Consider the following 22,914-nt stretch of genomic DNA (forward strand, 5'->3'; position numbering starts at 1 on the left):
TCTTAACCACTGCACCACCAGGGAAGTCCCCAGCTTGCCATTTTTAAAACACATTAATGCTATATTTAGAGGCAAAATAGTAGAGTGACAAGAACCAGACTTTAAGGCAGGCAGATCTAGGTTTAAATCCTAGCTCCATCACTTATGGTTATAAGATCTTGGGCAAGTTATATAATTTCTTTGAGCTTCATTTTCCCCATCCGTAAAATGGAGTAATAATACACCCCTTGTGGGGTTACCATGAGGATTAAATGAGATAATGCACGTAAAGCACCTGGGACAGCACCTGCACAGAGTAGGAGCCCAATAAACACTAGTGATTTATACTACCATTATAGCTATTTTAGTTAATAAACAATAAACCTAACTGGTAGGTAGCATGAGTGTGCACACCGTGTTATATGTATCAGATGCTCCGGAAGAAGTGAGAGATAGAAGTACCTTAAGGCGCTTAGAGTCCAGTTAGCAAACAGGACAGGAAACACGTTCATTTCTAATAGAAATGACTTCAAAATAATGAGTACAAAGCAGCGCAAGATAACATTCCTCAATGGTGATGGCAACATCAAGTTCAACAGACCAGAGGAGGGGAAGGACACAGTAGGATGGGCAGGCTGAGAGCTGGAAGGGGGCAGGATGAGACGCTCTGGGGTAGGAAGTGAGGTGGGCGGAGCCGGGGACACAGCCAGAGGACAGAGAATAGATCTGGTCTTGACTGAGGCAAACTGTGTGGACCTTGATGAATTTGGATTCCATCAATCAGCAAAGTTTAGCAACTTGTGTGTGTGGAGGTGGTGGTGATGAGGGGGCTTTGGGAGTGTGGGGTTTAGGAGCACATTTACAGAGAGGACTCTGGTCACCCCCATCCCTGGACATGTCTGTAGTCACAGCAGGCTTCTGGGTATGAAAATCAGACTCCAGAACATGGCCCTGACTGCTCAGTGCAAAGTCGACTGCAGTGCTGAGATGACGGACCTCAACCTGCGGACTGGGATGAATGACATATGGGAAACCTGTTTCGGGGAAGAAATAGCAGCCAGGTTTGATGACAGAAGAGGAGAGGATGTAAATAACAGGGGAGGTTTTATGCCTGCGTGGCTGAAAAAATAGTATCAGGAGAGGAACAACCAAATTTAGGAGGGAAGAGAGTCTTTGGAAATCTTAATGCAGAGCTGACGGATGGAGCAGATGAAAATTGTTAATTATAACCAACATCCATTGAGCACATACTCTGTGGCTATTTAATTCTCACAACAGTCCTGTGAAATATGTATTATTGGGCTTCCCTGGTGGCGCAGTGGTTGAGAGTCTGCCTGCCAATGCGGGGGACGCGGGTTCGAGCCCTGGTCTGGGAGGATCCCACATGCCGCAGATCAGTTGGGTCCGTGAGCCACGATTACTGAGCCTGCACGTCTGGAGCCTGTGCTCCGCAATAAGAGAGGCCACGATAGTGAGAGGCCCGCGCACCGCGATGAAGAGCAGCCCCCGCTTGCCACAACTAGGGAAAGCCCTCGCACAGAAACGAAGACCCAACACAGCCATAAATAAATAAATAAATAAATAAATAAATAAATTTAAATCATATGGGCTTCTAAGAAGACCTCTGCTTAAAAAAAAAAAAAGAAAGAAATATGTATTATTCTCCCCATTATTCAGATGAGGAAACTGAGGGTTGATATTCATATCTATTAGGCTGGGAAGGACGTCTCTTCCCATCCATTTAGGAGGGGGCTGGATAGAGGAGGAGATGAGCTGAGGTGACATGGAGGAGAGCTGAGGGTGCCCAGGTCCTTGGTCCCAGACTTCTTAGCAAAACAGAGGAAAGGTTTTGGGAAAATTAGGAGTGTCAGTCTGAGCCAAGACGAGGTTTAAGAAAACTGTATGGGAAATGCACTACAGAATCCACAAGGGAGGGCTGAAGTAAACTTGCCATATTATAAGGGGTCAGTTCCATGAAGCCAGGAGCTGGGACGGAGAGAGCAGGCTGGGATTGCGGAGGGAGTGGGGAGTCCAGGGACGGACTGACAAAGGCATCCAGGTGGAGGTCCAGCACAGCCAAAAATGGGGCGGGGTCCCAGAGCAGAGCTTGTCTGGGGCTTAGAGTGACATCTGAACTTTTATGTTTGTTAGAAATACAGTTCGATTCTCCGATGGTACGTGAAGGCAGGGTGCTCTGGTGGGAAAGGCCTGAACTCTGGAGCCTGGCACACCTGGTCTGAGGTCTGGCTTTATCGCTGAGGAGTCCTGTGGTCTCGAGCCAGTAAGCTCTGGCTTGGGAGGATGGGGGCGCCGTTTCTGGAAGGAGGGGTCCCTGGGAGAGGAGTGGGGTTGTGGTGGATGCGTTGGGTTTGGGGCAGGTGCACGGAGGTGTCTAGGCTGTAGCTGTAAGCCTGGGAGTCATCAGTGACAGATCACCTGGGGAGAGAAGGTGGGGAGGGGGAGAAGGCAGTCTGGCATAGGATCCTGAGAAGCAACCACAGAGGAGAGGAGTAAGACAGACAAGACCACGGAAGGAGCCTGGGAAGGAGAGTCAAGAGGCAGGAGGGAGAGCCGGCTGGCATGGGGTTATGGAAGCCAAGAAAACCCTGTCACCAGCGCAACAATCTCCCTGGCTCACTGGCTTCAAGAAGAGGTGAGCTGCCCTAGAAGTTAAGATGTCTTCGAGGGAAACCCAAGCTCCCCTTCCCAGATGCGAGCGTACCAGGGTAGCCTTCCGGTTTCAGGGACAGTGAACGCATCTGCTTGGGAAGCCCTGATATAAGCCTGCCTGGCCCCTGCTCAACAGGTAGACCCTGGGCACACAGGACACAGCCAGCTGCAAGCGCTGCTGGGAGAGAGAAAGGTAGGGATTCAGTGTGAAATCCCCATCTGCCCTCCTCCCTTCAGCCCCATCAATAAAGAACAGGCCTGACTGCTATGCTGTGGGGAGCAGCTGGGTCAGGCGCAGGTCAGACCAGGCTGTGCAAGAGCTCTTGCTGCCCCTTCCCTTCTGTGGCAAATTCCTGAAGACAAAGAGGTGCTGGCTGTCTCCAGGGCTGCTTGTGCAGTGGCCTTGTGGCAGGAAAGCTAATTGCAAAGGGAAAGATGGCTCCTCGCTCTGGATTCTCAACCCTGGAGGGGCCCAGGGCAGCAGGGGATTAACCCCCACCATAGAAACTTTGGGATGAAACTAGACCCAGAGAAAATCTCCTGAAGGGATGCAGACCAACACAGAGACCTGGTCCCCACGAAGTGCTCCAGGAGAGGGTCACCTGCACAGCCAAGTGCTGCCCTCACCTAACCTTCATGACCACTGTGTTGGACAGATGTTTTCACCATCTCAGTTTTTGAGACATAAGCCGAGACTGGGATCCAGGTATTTTTATTCCAAATCTCATACTCTTCCGTAACCCTGAGAATAGATTTGATACCAACAAATAGCAACTAAGCACAGAGCTTCATAGCCTGGGGCAATCCCAACTGCAGATTCAGGGTCTCCCACCTGGTATACTTAAAATAGACAACAGATAAGGAAGTATATACGTCAGCCCTAACATCTTCTCATTTTAGAACTAGGAATACATGAATCCCAAATGGTGGGAGAAATGGAAAAGCATGCATGGTTCTTATCAGGAGACGATGCACATTTCTGTGGTTAAGACATTTCCTTTAAACCTGGGAATGAATTGTGTTAATTCCCAGACCCAACAGACTAGCATGTCCCGGGGACACAGAAGCTAGCAAAAAGTGACACCACTCCCGCGGAAGCCATCGGACCACTGTGGCAGTTACCACCTAGGCTGAACTCATGTTCAGGAGAGAAATGAACATTTACTGACAGCCTGCTTTGTGCAATGTTCCTAATATTATTCGTATTTATTATCTTATTTGATCCTCAGAATGACTCTGTAATTTAAAGCAAGGACTCAAACAGATATCTGTATACCCGTGTGCACAGCAGCGTTACTCATAATAGCCAAAATGTGGAAGCAACCTGGTGTCTATCGACAGATGAATGAATAAACATAATGTGGTACGTACATAGAATGGATGTTATCCAACCTTAAAAAAGGAAAGAAATTATGACACAGGCTCCAACATGGTTGAAACTTGAGGACATTATGCTCAGTGAAATAAGCCAGTCATAGATGGACAAAAAAAATGTATGATTCCACTTCTACGAGGTATCTAGAATAGTCAACTTCATAGAGATGGAAAGTGTAATGGTGGCTGCCAGGGGCTGGGAGGAGTGGGGGATGGGAAAGTTAGTATTTATGGAGTACAGAATTTCAGCTGGGGAAGATGAACAAGTTCTGGAAATGGATTATTGTGGTGACAACGCTGTGAACGTACTTAATGTCACTGAACTGTACACTGAAAAATGATTGAAATGATAAATTTTATGTTATATATATTTTATCACAATAGAAAATTTAAAAATATATGACTCTGTAGGGTAGAGGTTACTCTTCTCGTCTTACAGATAAGAAAAATGGGGCACAGAGGAAATCATGCAGCCAGACTGAATGAGGGTCTATCTGCCGCTAGCACCCTAGGTTTCCTTTACACGATGCCGCCCCTTCTAGAGCTCAAGATAGCCCTGGTCTGACAGCGGGGCTCCCTGGCTCCAAGATTCCTCTGTCAAAGGATGGAGAAAATCCCAAGTGAAATTGGACCTAACTGCAGTTTAGAAACAGAGGGGTGGGTGTGGCTTGGGCTTGAATTACAGGGCTAAACCTGAGCATTGTGCCAACTCTAAAATTATGAAATGAGGGTCTCCAGGCGTCTCTCTAATCCAGAATGATTATCTTCACTGCCGAGCATCCAATTTAAATCATTGTGTTTAATACAAAGCCACAGAACAGAGCAGCCTGTCTCCCGACATGTAGTTACCATGGAGACCGGAGATGATCCTCAGAGGGAGTTATGTGGCGGAGGGAACGTGGCTGCTAGCTTCTGAGAAGACAGGGGGCCAGGGGAAACCGTTCTAAAATAGAGCCCGGAGACGCCCTTTGTCATCTTCCTCCTTAGCAAAGCCCCTTCTAATCCCAAAGCGGGAAAGTTTACAGGTAAGCAGGTCATGACCACCTTTATTAAAAGTCCAGGCTGCCCAAAGAGGCCAGACCAGAGGGGTTTATCAACAATCCAGAAATAAACCACATGTAACCCCATCTGCTCTCCTTCCCTCATCTACTCCAGTGTTGGCGAGGCTTCATTTTGGTCCCAAAGCTCAGTGATAATAGTGCTATCAAGCTGCCCGAGGGAGGCTGTCCTGAGGCCACGCTAGGTGCTGATGCGGGGGAATGAGGAAGGCTGTCCTGAGGCCGCGCTAGGTGCTGATGCTGGGGAATGAGGAAGGCTGTCCTGAGGCCGTGCGAGGTGCTGATGCTGGGGAATGAGGAAGGCTGTCCTGAGGCCACACTAGGTGCTGATGCTGGGGAATGAGGAAGGCTGTCCTGAGGCCGCGCTAGGTGCTCATGCTGGGGAATGCGCGCTGGCGTCTGCTCTGGGAGGCAGGGAGGCCTATGCCTGTACTTGCTAGCTTGGAAAGGCATTTCACTCCCTGAGACTCAGCTTCTCCACCTGCAAAGGAAGGAAAATAAGGCTTGCCTGAGGGGGGCTTTAAAGATCACGATACGTGTATAAGGGATACAGAAATGCTGGGCCTGACAGGGCAGTGCAGCCCTCCTGGAGGGGACAGCGGCTGGAAACGTAGCTGCAGGTCCTATGCAGAGCCATGCACTGCCAGATGCCACCTGGGGGTCTGGGAACCCAGAGCCCGTGAGAGGCTCCACACGCTCCAGGCTGAACACTGTATTTTCCACACAGCAGGAAAAGTAGACTCTTTGATGGACCACTATGTCTGGGGCTTAGAGATTCAGAACAAGCGCGCTCTCCCGAATATAAGTCCTAGTTATCTTAAGCCTGGCAAAGTGAGAGTCAGGGCACCAAACCAGGAAAGAGCTACAGCCCAGGCCTGGTGGTAACAAAGGGTACCAAACAGAATGGAAACCTGACGGAGGGAAGGGGAGAGGGTGGCAACAGCTCAGTGGTTTGAATTTCAGTTCATGTAAGTTTTATCCTAACCTAGTCCGCTCAGAACTCCCCGGCCCACTTCTGTTCTCCATTGACTCTAATTGTAAGACAAAGAGGGAGCAAGAGGAAGCAGAATGAACTCTTCCCTATGACATCATCACAACTTATTATACATAAAGATATGGGTCATGTGAAGAAAATATATCGAGATCAATATGTAGCCAAGTATCATGGAACATCCTCATGGACCTCATCTGAACCCCCAGCACTCAGTTAAGTTCTTTTTAACACACACACATCACAGATTTTTTTCTCTCCAAATAACTTTAGAAAATTCTAAAGAAAATTCTTAACTTTTCAGGCTAACAGAAAGGGACCCTGCTAAGGGCTGAGAATGTTTATCAAGTGCTTGGTTAATGCACTGAGTTTACTGTTCTCTTAAGTTTTTGGTTTACAGCCTGCACTAAAAAAGTTTGCTTCCAAGGATATAGAATGGCCAAAACAACTTTGAAAAAGAAGGACAAAGTTGGAAGACTTACACCACCAGCTTTCAGGACTTACTCTAAAGCTATCATAATCAAGACATTGTGGTATAGGTGTAAAGATAGATACATAGGTCAAAAGAACAGAAAAGAGAGTGCAAAAATAGACCCACACATATATGGTCAACTGATTTTTGACAAGGGATGATCTTTTCAACAAATGGTGCTAGAACAATTGGATAGCCATATGTAAAAACACTGAACCTCAACCCTTACTGGATACCATATATAAAAACTAACTTAAAATGAATCATTGACCTAAATGTAAGAGCTAAGATTATAACACTTCTAAAAGAAAACATAGGAGAAAATCTTAGTGACCTTGGATTTCACAAAAATCTCTCAGTTACAGCACGAAAAACAAACTATGAAAGAAAAAGAATTAATAAATTGAAGTTCAAAATGAAAAACTTTTGCTCTTCCAATGACATTGTTAAGAAAATGAAGAGGTAAGTCATAGCCAGGGAGAAAATGTTTGCAAAACATGTACCCAACAAACGACTTGTAGCTAGAACATATAAACAACTCTGACAACCCAATAAAAAGAAGACAAACAGTGCTCACTTCGGCAACACTAAATTTGGAGCAATACGGAGAAGATTAGCATGGTCCCTGCACAAGGATGACACACAGATTCCTGAAGCATTCCATATTTTTCAGTTGTAAGGTAAATAAGTACTAGGGATGTAATGTATGACATGATAAATATAATTAACACTGCTGGATGTTATAGGTGAAAGTCATTAAGAGAGTAAATCCTAAGAGTTCTCATCACAAGGAAAAATTTTTTTCCTTTTCTTAAAAAAATTTATTTATTTATTTTGGCTGCACCGGGTCTTAGTTATGGCACACAGGACCTTCACTGCAGCATGCGGGCTTCTTAGTTGTGGCATGCATGTGGGATCTAGTTTCCTGATCAGGGATCGAACCTGGGCCCCCTGCATTGGGAACGTGGAGTCTTACCCACTGGACCACCAGGGAAGTCCCTCTTTTTTCTTTTATTTTGTATTTATATGGGATGATGGATGGTCACTAAACTTATTGTGGTAAACTGTTCATGAAGGATATAAGTCAAATCATTATGCTGTACATCTTAAACTTATACAGTGCTGTATATCAACTATATTTCCATAAAACTAGAAAGGAAAAAATAAAGATTTACCTATTCTTTACATTTCATAAAAAAAAAAAAAAGACCAATGACTCAAAACATAGGGGAAAGATGTGAACTCTTCACCAAAGATATACAGAGGGCAAATAAGCACATGTAGAGACATTCAACACTAGGGAAGTGCAAATTAAAACCATAGTGAGCGGGCTTCCCTGGTGGCGCAGTGGTTGAGAGTCCGCCTGCTGAGGCAGGGGACATGGGTTCGTGCCCCGGTCCGGGAAGATCCCACATGCCGCAGAGCAGCTGGGCCCGTGAGCCATGGCCGCTGAGCCTGCGCTTCCGGAGCCTGTGCTCCGCAATGGGAGAGGCCACAACAGTAAGAGGCCCGCGTACCGCAAAAAAAAAAACAAAAAAAAAAACCATAGTGAGCTACCACTGATACATCTGTTAGATGGCTAAAATTAAAAAGACTGACCATAACAAGTGATGGCACAAATGTGGAGCCTGGAAGGAACAGAAAATGTTACAACCACTTTGGAAACCACTTTGGCAATTTCTTAAAAAGCTAAATGTACACCTACCATATATTCTAGGCGTCCCACTTCTAGGTAATTACACAGGGGAATGTAAGCATGTGTCCACACAAACACTCGTACACAGATACTCATAGTCGCTTTATCTGTAGTTGCCAAACACTTAATAATGCTAAGTCAGAAACCAGACCAAAAAAGAAATACATACTGTCTTTTCCATGATATAAAAATGTGAGAAAATGCAAATTAATCTATAGTGACAGAAAACAGATCAGTGGTTGCCAGTGCAGGGAAGGATTGCAAGGGACACCAAGAAACTTTGGCTGGTGGGGGTGGCGGTGATGGATATGTTTATTGTATTAATGGTGATGGCTTCGCAGTATCTACACATGTCAAAGTGTATCAAACCATACACTTTAAAAATGTGTGGCTCATTGTATGTCAATTATACCTTAATCAAGTTGTTTAAAAAAAAAAATAACACATAGATTAAAAAAAAAAAAGTGGCTTCCTGGGCTACCCAATCATGACCTTCTTCATTCTGTACATACTCTTCCCAAGAACAGAGTTCACCAACATTCATCAAGCTTAATTTTATTTTTAAATATTGAGAACACTGTAGAGAGTTTAAATCTAAAGAGGAAAGTTACTTATAGATGAGGGGTTGAATTCATTAATCTCCAGTGGCACTTCCAGCTCTAAAACTGTGTGCACGAGTGAGTGCACATGTGTGTATGTGAGAGTGCGTGTGTAAGTGTGCGACTGTGAGAGTGAGTATGTGAAAGTGTCTAAGTGTGTGAGTGTGTGTGTAGTGTGAGAGATAAACATTTGTGAATGAGGGACTTCCCTGGTGGTGCAGTGGTTAAGAATCCACCTGCCAATGCGGGAGACATGGGTTTGGTCACTGGTCCAGGAAGATCCCACATGCCGCGGAGCAACTAAGCCCGTGCACCACAACTACTGAGCCTGCGCTCTAGAGCCCGCGAGCCACAACTACTGAAGCCCGCACACCTAGAGCCTGTGCTCCGCAACAAGAGAAGCCACCGCAGTGAGAAGCCCGCACACTACAACGAAGAGTAGCCCTGACTCGTCACAACTAGAGAAAGCCTGTGCGCAGCAACGAAGATCCAACACAGCCAAAACAAACAAAGAACCACACTGGTGAATGAGAAAGTTCTTAACTATAGCTGGCCTACAGCTCTATCCTCACATAGTCACTACTTAGGGATCCTCACAGCACCTAATTTTTAATTAACAAGAAATAAAAAAGGATCAGAAGGAGAGAAAAACATGGTTGGCTACAGGGATAACCTGAGGGAACAATGAGGCGGAAACCACGTAAGGGAGAAGATACAGCGTCTACACACATTTCTACCTGCCAGTGAACCATTCTAAGATGTGTACCTGACATTCAACACAGAAATATGGCCACTTCAGATAGGAGGCAACCTCAGTGAGGAGAAGAGATATTTTCAACTGAGATTTTTGAAGCCTTCCAGAAGGCCATATTCAAATATTTCTTGAAATATTAAAAAGTATTCCGTCTTTACGAAAAGAAATAGGAGGAAGAAAAATACATCATTCATATGCTATATGTCTCACTGAAGTATACATACAATACACGATGTATTTTTCTTCTATCTTTTTTTTAAATCCCAGAGATGCTGGATGAGAGTATAAAAGCAGAGCTAGTATGAGATATGAAAGGTTTCCAAGATGCTTGGGTTTAATCACAAAGGGTACATTTATCTCTATTCTTGAACCAAAGGTTTTAAAAAGCAGTAATCTCTCTGTATAGATCAATTCTTTGCAAACATTCTTATTCTAGGAAATGAGGAGCTGCTTGGTCACCATAGGAGATTTTTTTTCCAATGCTAGATGTAAAAATTTGTAAGAAATGATAGATCTCTCTTACATTTGTTCTAAGAAGAGTCAACCTGGCCTACACGTTGGCCTGCCAATTAACATAGATGTACAGTGAAAGTTGCCAGCAAGGTTTTGTTATACGAGACACCTGATTTGAAGCAGGACATCTTTAAATAGCTCCTGCTACGTGCTGAGTTTATGACTGGATATTTCTGTTTTTAAGAGAAAGAAAGGAGAAAGAAAATTATCTAGAAGTCATCACCAGTACTATTTAGGCTCCATTTGAAACCTATAACACACACAGTCAACCCTGACAGTAGAGACAGAAACCAATTTTGTAATTCCTATTTGATGTCTAACACCTTAATACGTATGCCTGTGAGGAAACTTCACAAATAGATTTTTCAGGGGTTGGTCCTCAGTCATCACGATCTATTTATTTATTTATTTATTTATATTTATTTATTTATTTTGCGGTACGTGGGCCTCTCACTGTTGTGGCCTCTCCCATTGCAGAGTACAGGCTCCGGACGCGCAGGCTCAGCGTCCATGGCTTACGGGCCCAGCCGCTCCGCGGCATGTGGTGTCCTCCCGGACCAGGGCACGAACCCGCGTCCCCTGCGTTGGCAGGCGGACCCTCAACCACTGCGCCACCAGGGAAGCCCCATGATCTATTTATTTAACAAACACTCATATAGTGCTTAGTAAGCACCAAGTACTATTTTTTAAATATATTTTTTATTTTAAAATTTTTATTCATTTTTTATTTTGGGCCATGTGGCTTGTAGGATCTCAGTTGCCCAACCAGGGACTGAACCCTGGCCACGGCAGTGAAAGCACCGAGTCTTAACCACTAGACTGCCAGGGAACTACGAAGTACTATTTTAAGTTCTTTACCAGTAGTATCTCAACACACATAAAGTATTATCATAATCTCCATTTTCCAGAGAAGGAAACTGAAACACAGAGAGAGATTAACTCGTCCAAATCACGCAACCAGTAAATGTGGAGCTGAAATTCAAACTTTGGCCGTCCACCCCAGCCTGTGCTCACGACTGCCACCCTATGTAGACATTCATCTATTTCTTGAGCATCTATTGTACTACATGTTTTAATCTTTGTGAGTCTGTGGTGAGTCACGAGTTAAATATAAATTGTCGTCTCTGCCCCTCAAAGTTTTCAATCCAGCTGAGAGACAAACTTTACATAGGAAACAATTTGAAAGCCCCAGGATGACACTTTATTTCAGCTGAGGAGAAAAAGGTGGATCCTGGGGCTGAATTAGCTGGAGGAAGAATGTGACATGAGCTTGGTAGGTCATGAAGGCTTTCTGTGGATGGGTGGGAAGGGATGGCAGGAGGGAGCATGGGACATTCATTCATAGCGAAGGGGGCTGAGAAAACCCCCTTCCTGATGGATGGGCACATATGGGCAGTGGGGATTGGATGGAGAGGGCAAGGTCACATGGTGAGCTGTCCAGGGTGAAGACCTAGGACTCCAAACTAGACAACAGGGAGCCACTGCAAGTTCTCAAGCAGGACATGACCCTGCTGGCAGAGCCGAGGACACAGGCAGCACGGGCACTAGATGGACAGTAGAACAATCTCACTGCAAAGCCAAAGTGGGTGGATCAAGTAACCCAAGAAACCAGACAGAGTCAAGGCCAGGCCTAGGGTGGAAGCAGGCACTCAGCCTGGGGACTAACAGTTATCATGCACGTACTCTGTGCCAGGCACTGTGTGAAGTGTTTTTCATGCATCAACTCATTTAATCCCCACAACAACCATTTGTAAATGGTAAAAACTGTCAGCTCTAAGGCACTGACATCAGTGTTATTCCTCTAGGGACAGCGGTGCATTATAAAGCCACCATCTTGGGGAGGCAGAGAGCTTACTCTGCTGTCTGCCTGATGCATCAGTTCCTTGATGCCTTTATCTGGTCCACACAGTGTTGAGTTAACTATTTGCATGCAGCCTACTGAGAGGTCATAGGCTGTCTGAAAGGGGTGACTGTCCAGAATCTGGGGTTTCAGGATCCTCTGCGTGGTGTGGTGAAAAGGGCCTCAGACTGAGAAACTTACAGTCTGGTCCAACTACCTCTGGGACTTGGGGCAACTCATTCACTCTCTCTCCCTGTCAATGGGAGGGTGGGGCTCTATTTCTAAGATCCCTCCAGTTTTTTTACCGGAATGAAGTGAACTTGGGAACATCAGTTAATAAGCAAGACTGTATGAGTCTGGATCCCGGTAAGCAGGAAGGGTTACTGCAGAGCAAAAAGACTGGAAAGAGATTTTGGCTAGAATTAAACAGAAATGGACAGAATAACAGAGTCAAGAAAAAAGAAGAAAGGAAGTGAGCAGCATTTAAAGGTTTAAAGCCCAAAGAGCCAGTTTCAAAGGCAAAATAGCAAAAACAGTCTGCCCAATGGATACATGGGCTCCTTGGTAAGAAGGTTGGCAGGCTGGACAACAAAGGGAATTTATTTATGTCCCAGCGGGTCCTATCCCAGGACTCTGATAGGTTTAGTCCTCTGCAGTGGGAGGAGGGAGGTAGGGTCAGGACCCTCCACTGGGGGCGGGAAGTGGCAGGCCACCTAGCCTGTGCCACTGTACATCTGCTAGGCTGATCCTGTTCTAGACAAACACTCTTTGGGTTAGGATTTGGCTCCCCTTGTGGTTTGACTACAAGAATAGATGTCCTGCTGCTGATGGTTTTGAGTTAGTGGGAGGCTGTCTCAGTGACCAGATGGCCCTGGCACAGACAAGAGAGAGTCTCTGGGTCCTCAAAGAAGAGGCACAGACCCAGCTGGATTTCCATTTGATGACATCTTGACCATGGCCAATCCGCCGCTCATTGATGATGCCTATGCGGTACAGACAGGAGGGCAGAGCACAGCACCAGGGACACTGAGCAAGTACAGGGGTTCTAGGCCCCAGGCTGGGGCTTGGGAACCCAATAATGGGACCCTATAATGTGAATAGAAGGAGAGAAACTAATAAATAATACTGGCAAGGGTGAGGCAAGACAAGCCCAAATTTTCAAAGGGGATTCAGATGTCATTCTGGCACATAAGGTGAGGGTCAGACAGGCAACAGGAGTAACAGCCAGGACAACGTGCCATTCAAAATAGCCGAGAAATTTCCTTAATAATCCGCATGCTAGTGTTAGGATCATCAAGGATGCTTTAAAAAAAAATACGTGGGCTTCCCTGGTGGCGCAGTGGACAAGAATCTGCCTGCCAATGCAGGGGACACGGGTTCGATCCCTGGTCCGGGAAGATCCCACATGCCGCAGAGCAACCAAGCCCATGTAGGCGCTACTGAGCCTGTACTCTAGAGCCCGAGCTCCGCCGCTGCAATGAGAAGCCCGCGCACCGCAACGAAGAGTAACCCCTGCTCACCGCAACTAGAGAAAGCCCGCGTGCAGCAATGAAGACCCAACACAGCCAAAAAAAAATTTTTTTTTAAATTAAAAAAAAAATTTAAAAAAAGTACAGATGGGGGAAGAGGCAGACCTAGAGACATTGATTTCATTAGTCTGGGGTGGAGGGTACAGGCAGTAGAGAGGAGGGGTCTGGACATGTATTTCTAAAATAATTCCCCAAGTAGTTTTACTGTAATTTGCTTCCAAAGGTTGAAAACCATTGGCCTAGACAGTGGTTCTCAGTCTATTTTTGGAGGACTGGGAGGCAGAAAGGGCATCTAGGAAGCATTTCCCCATTGTCCCTGCTGCCCCCTCTGTCACCATCTTAGTGAAGGGGCTGTGCCTGTAGTTTGATTCTGATATTCCCACCGGGCCACGGAGAGCCACTGGTGGGGTGGAGCTCAACAGCCTGCATTAACATTCTTATTATGTAATATTAGATTCCCACCAAAGAATAAGCATAACTTATGAGTAAGCTAAGTAGGATAATGATAAAAGACCCCCGTGACCCAAGTGAAATCCTAGACCTTTATTAACACAGTTGGTGTCACTGGCTCTCCTCCCTCCCCTCCTGCCCCTGCCTTCCCACAGGAGATAACCCCCTTCCTCCGTGGGGGCATTTTTAACAAGCAGGGGTCCTGGCATCTCTGGAGACCAGGTTCTGGGCCTCTGGGAGGGAGGGGCCTGCAGGTTGGAGGCGTGGAGGAGGCGGGGAGGAGGATGGAGTGCCCGGGCTGTAAGCAAGGGGGGCAGAGGCAGGGGAGCCAGGCAGAGCGTGCCCCAGCCTCTAACAGAAGCAGAGGCGGGCAAAGCGTGTGTTAAAGAAGCACTAGAGAAACCCCTTCAGACCCAGTACAATGGAGACCCAGATGCTCTCAGAAAAGCCAGGCTTTCAACGGTTTTGTTTTCCCAGCCCTGGCTGCTGCTGCCCAATTGACAGGCAGGCCATAGCTCAGGGGGTGCAGAGTTCAAGGCCCTTCGGATCTGTCAGACGGGAACAAAAAGGCGCAACTTGATCTCTCTTTCTCTATAGGCTAATCACAAGGGTGAGCTTTCCTTGGGGTTATTATTCTATTATAAACCCAGATGCTGAAAGCAGATCAACCGTTACCTTTCTTAGAAGGTGCAAAGTAGGTCAGCGGCAGTCTATCAGGGTACACAGCCTGGGCCTGAGTGCCACAGGCTGTGTGAATAATTAAATCCACACATCCCTGACATCAGCAGTGCAACAGGAGAGCATTTTCTCTCCCCAGGAGATTGTCAGGAATTAGAGATAAGAGGAAGCCAAAATATCCAGCCGTAGGAGCAGCAACAGGGAGGAGCAATCCAGGAGTGGGGGGGACGGGGACGGGGCAGGAAGCCAGTTCTTGGGAGGCTGGGATGTCTGAGGCAGGACTCTGGGCAGGGTCTCCCAGAGGGGTCTCGGGAGGACTGCGTCAGGGGCTGTGTTATGAAACAGACGCTCAGTATGAGCTGCGGCACAAGGACAAGGTCCGATCTTACTTAGGGGGTGGATATAACAAAAGGTCAGTTTAGGTGACGCGAGCAGCCAGAGTGGCTTGGCGTTTATGGGCCTATAACTTGGGCCTGGCATGGATTGGGGGTATCTGATCCTACAGGAACTGGGGGAGGTGGGACCCTTAATCACACAGGGGTTTTTCTGTGTTTTTCCAGAGACAGCTGCTTCCATGGATGAGAAGCCTGGAAAAGATCAAAAGTTACCCACCACCTTGCACAAAGTTGCACGTGCAAAGGTCTTCATTCGCTGTAAAGAGCTGGAGGCTCTCAGGGGAAAACTCGTCACTCCTGGTTAATGAGGCCCCGGCAGATGACAATGTGGAAAATAAAACAAAGAAAGGCCAGCCTCCTCTCCCAGAGGCTGGTAGGCAGCATAGTGACAGTGTGGCATCCGACCCTGGACTAAAGATCTCCCAAGCGGGGAGAGTAACCGGCAAGCTACAATTTTTGGTGCAAGGCTGCACACTGCATACAATTTTTGGTGCACGCTGCAAAACGGACCCCAGCATGGAATGGTGTGGTAATCAGAGTTACGCTGGTGGTAAATACCGGGTCCTCTCTTACTCTCTTGCTGGGAGTATAAACTTACAACCAAACTGGAAAACAATGTGGGAGTCTCTCCCAGAGCTAAACATGTGTGTCTTCTATGACCCAGCAATCCCACTCCCAGGAATATGCCTGTAGAAACGTGCACACACGTTTACTAAAAGACATGGATGAGAACATTCAGAGCAACAGCATTTGTCATAGCCCCGAAGTAGCAACCACCCAAATGCCGGGTGACAGCAGAATGTCTAGGTACTCTGTGGGCTCTTGTACAGTAGAACACTATGAAGCAATGAAGTACAACGTGCAACAACATGGCTGAATTTCACAAAAATAATGTTGAGCAAAGGAAGTCAACGCAAGGGTACAGGCTGCCTGATTTCATTTACATAAAGCAAACAGTCAAAACCTATGGTGAGTATGCTGAAAACCACCCGCTTCTGCACTTTAAAGAGGCAAATTGTATGGAGTGTGAGTTATACCTCCATTAAGCTGTTACTTTTTAAAAACTATGGTATTAGAAGTCAGGATAGCTGTTATCGTTGGTGAGGAGTAGTGACTAGGAGGGGGCACAAGGGGGGCTTCTGGGTGCTGGCAATGTTTGGTTTCTCAGTTTGGGTGCTGGTTACAAGGGTGTGTTCAGTTGTGATGATTCTGTGTACCTTAGAACCTGTGCGCTTCTCTGTATGTATGCTGTACTTCAATAAAAATAACCACAAATGAAGCAGGCCTGGCCTGGCCGGGCTCAAGTGCATGGGGATGGTGAGCCGGATGTGCTCACTCTCTTCGGAAAGGCCCCGACTGCCACCAGAGTCCCCCCAAGAGGACCCTGCAAGAGTTTATGAGGATGGAGCTCCCCATTCATTAGTGAAGCCTCATCTGCAGGGCCCTGGAGTAATTCTCAGAGGAGAAAGTAGGGCAGGTCCACCAATCACTTCTATTCCCAGGGCTTGGCTCAAGCGGGCAGGTGTGGCCTGGGATGCCAGAGTATTCAGCAGGCCTGGCGGCATCCTTGCCTCAGCAGAGGCTGGGCCATGGCTACTGTGACTCCTCACAGCTCAGCCTTCCGGGGGTCTGATCTGTTGCGTCTGGACTGGGAAGGAGGCATATCCTCAGGGAGACCTTAAGGGACATCTGCCTGAGCTGGGCCAGCCTCTGCCTGCCTGGAGCCCCAGCCAGGCTCTTCAGGGTGGGTTTGGGGAGCCTTATCAGTTGCTGCCTAACAGCCGGAGCACTGGAGCCCCCAGGAAGATGGATCCCAGGGGGAGTGCACTGAGCACGGGAGAGGGGCTCCCTGAGAACCCCAAGTAGAACAGAGGTGAGATTTTAAGGTACAGGGCCAATGGGGATTTGAGGCAGTGGGCCAAAGTAGGACATAGGACTGCTGCCACTGGTGGACTCCTTTCACCCAGGGGGCATTAGAGGCCAAGTCCTTTATAAATCAGACAGTACAGAGGGCTGCTGCCAGGGCCAGGGACTTCTGACCCTCAAGATGCTGATTCAACTCTGCATTTGAAAAAAGTCTTCCAAGATGAATCTGATGCACAGCTGGATGTAGAGACAGCATGGATAAGTATCAATCACTTATTCAGTCAACAAACAATTGCTGGCCAGCTACTCTCATTCCAGGTCAAGGCCAGGTTCTGGGAAAGCAGAAGAATACAGTCAGGTCTTGCCCTTAAGGAGCCCATAGTCTGGTGTCCAGGGAGAGGCCTGCATATTACAGATAATTACAGCACACAGGGATGACAGCAATGACAGGATTCTGGAGCACAGAGAAAGGGCGAAAGAACCTACTTGTGACTCTTTTGGCGAAACATAATTTCCTCCTGATTCATTTGTTTCACAGGTCTGAATTTTTGTATTTTGCATTTAGGGACATAAAGTAGCTCAGGCCCAGCTCAGTAATTCTTAAATATTGTCCATGATAATTCACTCTGAAAAGAGGGCCTACCACCAGTATCTTTCAAGCTGTTTTTAAAAAGAACGAGCTAGGAAAGATAATAAAAGATAGTTAACTATGTCTGTTTCATAATTCTACCATTAAAATCATCTAGAATAGGCATATCTATTTTTCACAATTTTGGGGAAATTAATTTAGCTTATCATACATAAAGCAGTCCCTCAGACCTACCCCCGCCACACACACACCTCCTGCTCCACGCATGCACAATAAGAAACTCCAGCTATTCTCCTCTTCCTCTAGGTCTGTACTACATGACATAAAAATATAAAAATAAAATCAGTTCCTGGCCTGGGTGCCTCAGTAAGTGATGCGATCAGCAAAATAGGCTTAAATGCCTCCTTTTCCATAATCTTAGAAATCTATGACATTTAGCCTGAAATTTCCTATTTTAGTTGCCACAGTGGCCCCTTCAAGAGCACCCTTCTCCTTTGAGCGATACAGCAGGAGCACCCTGTTCATGTGGATCTAGTCCAGAGCAGCCCCAGAAACAGAGGAAACCACCGAGGAAGGCACTTTCCCCAAACAGAAGTTTTACCTTGGTCCCGTGGTAGAAGTCGTCCACGCATGTGGCGTTCATGAAGGTCTGGTGGAAGTGGGTGCTGGTGTCGATGCCTCCAGGGATCACCAGTTTCCCAGTGGCATCAATCACCTTGGCCCCTCCGGGGATCATGAGCTCACGGCCCACCTGCTGGATGATGCCATTCTCAATGTAGACATCAGCCTCGTGGGTGCAGTCATCGTTCACAACCTTGCCTCCCTTGATGAGAATCCGCACACTGGCTGAATTGGCAAGCATGTTCCTGTGAAAGGGGAGAGGGGGCACTGGTCAAGGTCCAAATTCCTTTTCACTGTCACCAAGGTCCCACCCTTTCCTGTGAGAGCCCAAACTCCATGGGCAGAGTACGTGAGCAGGGATGGGGAGGAAGTTTCTCCACAGCCCGAGGACACTGGTCCTATAGCCAGCTGGGGCCACAAGCCTCCCACTGACCTCCCAGCAGGACTCATTGGGAATCATGACAACACAGCAGTCAGGGTGAAGCTGGGGCCCAAAGAAACATCAATTTTCACCTTCTCAAGAAGTTGTGGTGGTTCTAAAGCATTTTCATATCTCTTGTCTCATCTTATTCCTAAAACAACCCAAGAAGTGGCATTTTACAGACGAGAAAACTGAAATTGCTAATAAGGAATTTATGGCTACTAAGTAGCCAAGTCAAACCCAGACATCTTGTAGGACCAGTGTCCCCACTATACCGTATGGTCCTGAAGATGTCAGAGGCTCCTGGGACGTGTCTCAGAGAGCCAGATTCTCCAAGCCTCACAGCTGCTTAATTCCTGTCATGCTTCAGATTCTGATTCAGTTCACCCTCCTATGTCTGTCTCAAGAAGTCCACGACCTCACTGAAGCGCCACAGCTGGCTGCATATTGACAAGCTCATCTGATACGCTCAAGCCCCCCCGCAAGGTTCAGCTTTATTTGGTCCAGACTGCATCCCCAGAATCAACTTTTCAAAAGCCATAGAACTCTACCATACACTTAAAGAGGAATTAACCCCGATCTCTTCCAGAAAATAGAGACGGAAACCTTCCCAAGTCAGTTTATGAAGTCAGTACTGCCCTGATACCAAAGATAGAGAAAGACAGTATAGAAAAAAAAAAAAAAAAACAAACAAACTATAAAGTAATATCCCTCATAAACGTAGGTACAAAAATTTCTAACGAAATATCAGCAAACAGAATTCAGCAATATGTAAAAGAATGAAAGAATCCCACTATGCAAATGGAATTACTTCCAGGGATGCAAAGCTTGCTCAATATTTGAAAATCAATCAATGTAATCCACCATATTAACAGGCTAAAGAAGAAAAAAAATCACATAATCATATAAATTGATGCAGAAAAAGCACTGGACAAAATTCAATAGCCATTCATGATAAAAAACTCTCAGGAAAGTAGGAAAAGAAGTTAACTTCCTCAAGTTGATAAAGAACATCACCAGGGACTTCCCTGGTGGTGCAGTGCTTAAGAATCCGCCTGCCAATGCAGGGGATATGGGTTCGATCTCCGGTCCAGGAAGATCCCACATGCCACGTGCTGCAACTACTGAAGCCTGTGCACCTAGAGCCCGTGCTCCCCAACAAGAGAAGCCACTGAAATGCAAAGCCTGTGCACTGTAACGAAGAGTAGCCCCCGCTCAGCGCAACTAGAGAAAGCCCACACACAGCAATGAAGACCCAACACAGCCAAAAATAAATAAATAAAAAAATTAAAGAACATCACCAAAAAACCTACAGCTAATATCAGAATTTATGAAAGACTGAATACTTTCCCCCTAAACTGAGAATAAGGCAAGGATGTCTACTCTCACCACTGTTATTCAACAAAGGGAGTTTTAGCTAGCACTAATGAAATAAAAGGCATATAGACTGAAAAGGGAAAAATAAAACCATTCTTATTTGCAGGTGACGTGATGGGGGCTATGCAGAAAATCTCAAAGAATCTACAAAAAATCTCCTAGAACAAATGTCAGTTCAGCAAGGTCACAAGGTACAAGATCAACATACAAAAAGCTATTGTTTTTCTATATACTAGCGATGAACAAATGGACACACAAAAAAATTGAAATACTTAGGTAGAAATCTAAGAAAATAGACAGGATTTGTATGCTGAAAACTACAAAATGCTGATGAAAGAAACCAAAGAAATAAATAAGTGGAGAGACATACAATGTTCATGGATTGGAAGACCCAGCATAGTAAAGATGTCAATTCTCCCCTAATTGATATATACGTTTAATGCAGGTTGATTCGGCGACTCTCTTGACCATTCAGTATCTGAACAGAAATGATTTTTACTTAGGCTTAGAAAATATAGGACACAATCTGACCGGGGGAGGGAGACTACACCACTGCAGTGTCTCTGTGGGCTCAATAAAGCCCACCTTTCTACATGGTAAACTTATTCTTCAGGATCCAATCAATTGTTCCCTCTTCTGAGGAGCCTTCCCCAACTCCCTCTGTACCTTCATGAGACACTGGAGTCTATCTCCACCTCTGGACTAAGTCCTCAAAGTCAAAGGCATAGCAGGACCAGATGCCTGGTCCTCATCCCCAGCATCCAGTATAGGAAACTCAAAACTGTTCACAAATGAACAGTTTTGGCTGCATCTACTTGTTGCACCCGGACAATCAAATTGTTTAAAGCAACAAGCAGTAGGCCAATTCCATATTTGTTGCCCAGGACATTTGGCAACTCTATGTCCAGGATAATGCTCAACTTTCATCCCTTTTCCAATACAGCACATCACTGTGAACAGAGCAAAGGAAGCGACATACTATCTCTCATCCTCGTCATTTCATTTTGCCTGCCACTAGGCAAAGTACAGGAAGCCTTTGTCCCAGGATGAAAAAGTCTCATAATCCGTTGAAGGAATAGCTCTTGTAAGGAAATAAGTCAACTATCTGGAGAGCTTAGCCTGCTCTCCTGGACACACTTGGTTAGGCAGTTGTTCTTTTGCTTTTTGTTTTTTTTGTCAAGTTGACCAGATTGGAGTGCATGGAATCTCCACACCAAGAGAGTTTACAGTACTTATTCAGTCTCAACTGCCAAGTCCTCCTGCTGTCAGGAGAGGGTGGTCTGCTGGGGGCAGTGTTGGGAAACAAGACAGGTGGCTGGGAGTGAACGCTGTTCCCTTACACAGCAACATTGTCCTCGATGAACATCTGGTCCCTGCCAGGTATCATTCTGACCTTTGGGGAGGAGGGGTCCCTCCCCTAGGGTGGAAGGCCCTGGGCAGAGGCAGTGGGGAGGAGTTGGGTAGGCCAGAAGGATGGGGGGACAGGTACAGTCACAGCAATGAGTCCATTGTCTGAAGCTGGAATGAAGCTGACATATTTCAGGGGAACTTTTGTCCTAAAATCTGAAAACTGGAATTTTAATTTAATACACAATAATCAGGAAATGAGTTTGGTTCTTAAGTGATGGACAAAACCATTCTGGCCAAAGGAAGTCCAGAAATCCTCAGAGATGCAGTCTCTCTCTCTCTCTCTCTCATTACAAAGCCAAGGCCAGGTGTGACCACAAAAGGAGAGATGCAAGTTCTCAGAGGGAAATGATGGTAAGACACACACAATCCTCTGTGCAAATATATAATCCTCACCTTTTAAAGCAGCTTTAAGTAAGAGGAGAAATAGGAATATTTATGCTGGGAAATTGCTGCATAGTCATTATGTCAGTGTGGTAAATGAGGATATTGATTTGCTTATTAATCCAGAACACATGCTCATAGCACAGACCTGGAGGGCAGAGACCCTGAAAGGGTGATATGATAATGATTTATGGGGGATTCTTATCTGAGCTTTGATGCTGGAATCATAAGCCAAGGGTGTTTTCTTCAGTAGAAATAAGAAAACATCTTTTAGTAAGCTAACACCCTGTGCCTGGAATTTAATTCACATGGCAGCCCCGAGAAGTAGGAACAAGGCAGGAACTATTAGCCTCGTTTTAAGATGAGGAAGTAGAGGTTTTGAAAATAACAGGTAGGGACTTCCCTGGTGGCTCAGTGGATAAGACTCTGAGCTCCCAATTCAGGGGTCCCGGGTTTGATCCCTAGTCAGGGAACTAGATCCCACATCATGCGGCAACTAAGAGTTTGCATGCCACAACTAAGGAGCCCAAGTGCTGCAACTAAGGAGCTGGCGAGCCTCAACTAAGGAGCCAGCCTGCTGCAACTAAGACCCGGAGCAACCAAATAAATAAATACTAAAAAAAAAAAAAAAAAAGTCTACCTTTAAAAAAAAAGAACAGGTATCCCATTAAAGGTCACACCACTCCAGCATGGAAGGATGGGCTTCATACCCAGGTCTGTGACTTAAAGGAAAGGTTACCAAAGTTAACTCTGGGTAGAAGAGTTTCAGGTGATTTTTATGTTCTTGATAGTTTTCTATATTTTTCAAATTTTATACAATAAACTTGTATTACCTTTTAGAATCTGAAAAGTTGTGTCAAGAAGGTTTTTTTGGGGCTTCCCTGGTGGCGCAGTGGTTGAGAGTCCACCTGCTGATGCAGGGGACGTGGGTTCGTGCCCTGGTCCGGGAAGATCCCACATGCCACGGAGCGGCTGGGCCCGTGAGCCATGGCTGCTGAGACTGCATGTCCGGAGCCTGTGCTCCGCAACGGGAGAGGCCACAACAGTGAGAGGCCCGCGTACCGCATAAAAAAAGGTGTTTTTTTTTTTGTTGTTGTTCTTTTTAAGCTACAAAGAAGGCAGAAAGAATCCAATGTGACCCTTCATTCAGGTCCAGTGAGCTCAGTCCCTCCCTCTGCCACTCTCCATGCAAGGAGATGAAAAAAGAACCTGCTACCACCAGCCATAACACTGAATCCTTCTCTAGAACCC

At 46.2% G+C, this 22,914-nt stretch overlaps 1 protein-coding gene and 1 non-coding gene across 4 annotated transcripts in view; one reads left to right on the plus strand and one right to left on the minus strand.

Annotated features, from left to right (window-relative positions):
* The window catches only part of DPYSL5 (dihydropyrimidinase like 5), a 90,176-nt gene that overhangs the window by 32,198 nt on the left and 35,064 nt on the right, over positions 1 to 22,914 (minus strand). For all 3 annotated transcript variants that reach the window (XM_067703477.1, XM_067703479.1, XM_067703478.1), the window contains exon 2: positions 18,055 to 18,319. In XM_067703477.1, coding sequence (XP_067559578.1) covers positions 18,055 to 18,319 — 265 coding nt within the window. The remainder of the gene's footprint in view (positions 1 to 18,054; positions 18,320 to 22,914) is intronic.
* Positions 7,112 to 7,214, plus strand: LOC137206276 (U6 spliceosomal RNA). Its single transcript, XR_010934591.1, has one exon. It is a non-coding gene; the product is annotated as a U6 spliceosomal RNA (small nuclear RNA).

The sequence above is a fragment of the Pseudorca crassidens genome, chromosome 14 (genome assembly GCF_039906515.1).
Source record: "Pseudorca crassidens isolate mPseCra1 chromosome 14, mPseCra1.hap1, whole genome shotgun sequence".
In the NCBI taxonomy this organism is placed as follows: domain Eukaryota; kingdom Metazoa; phylum Chordata; class Mammalia; order Artiodactyla; family Delphinidae; genus Pseudorca; species Pseudorca crassidens.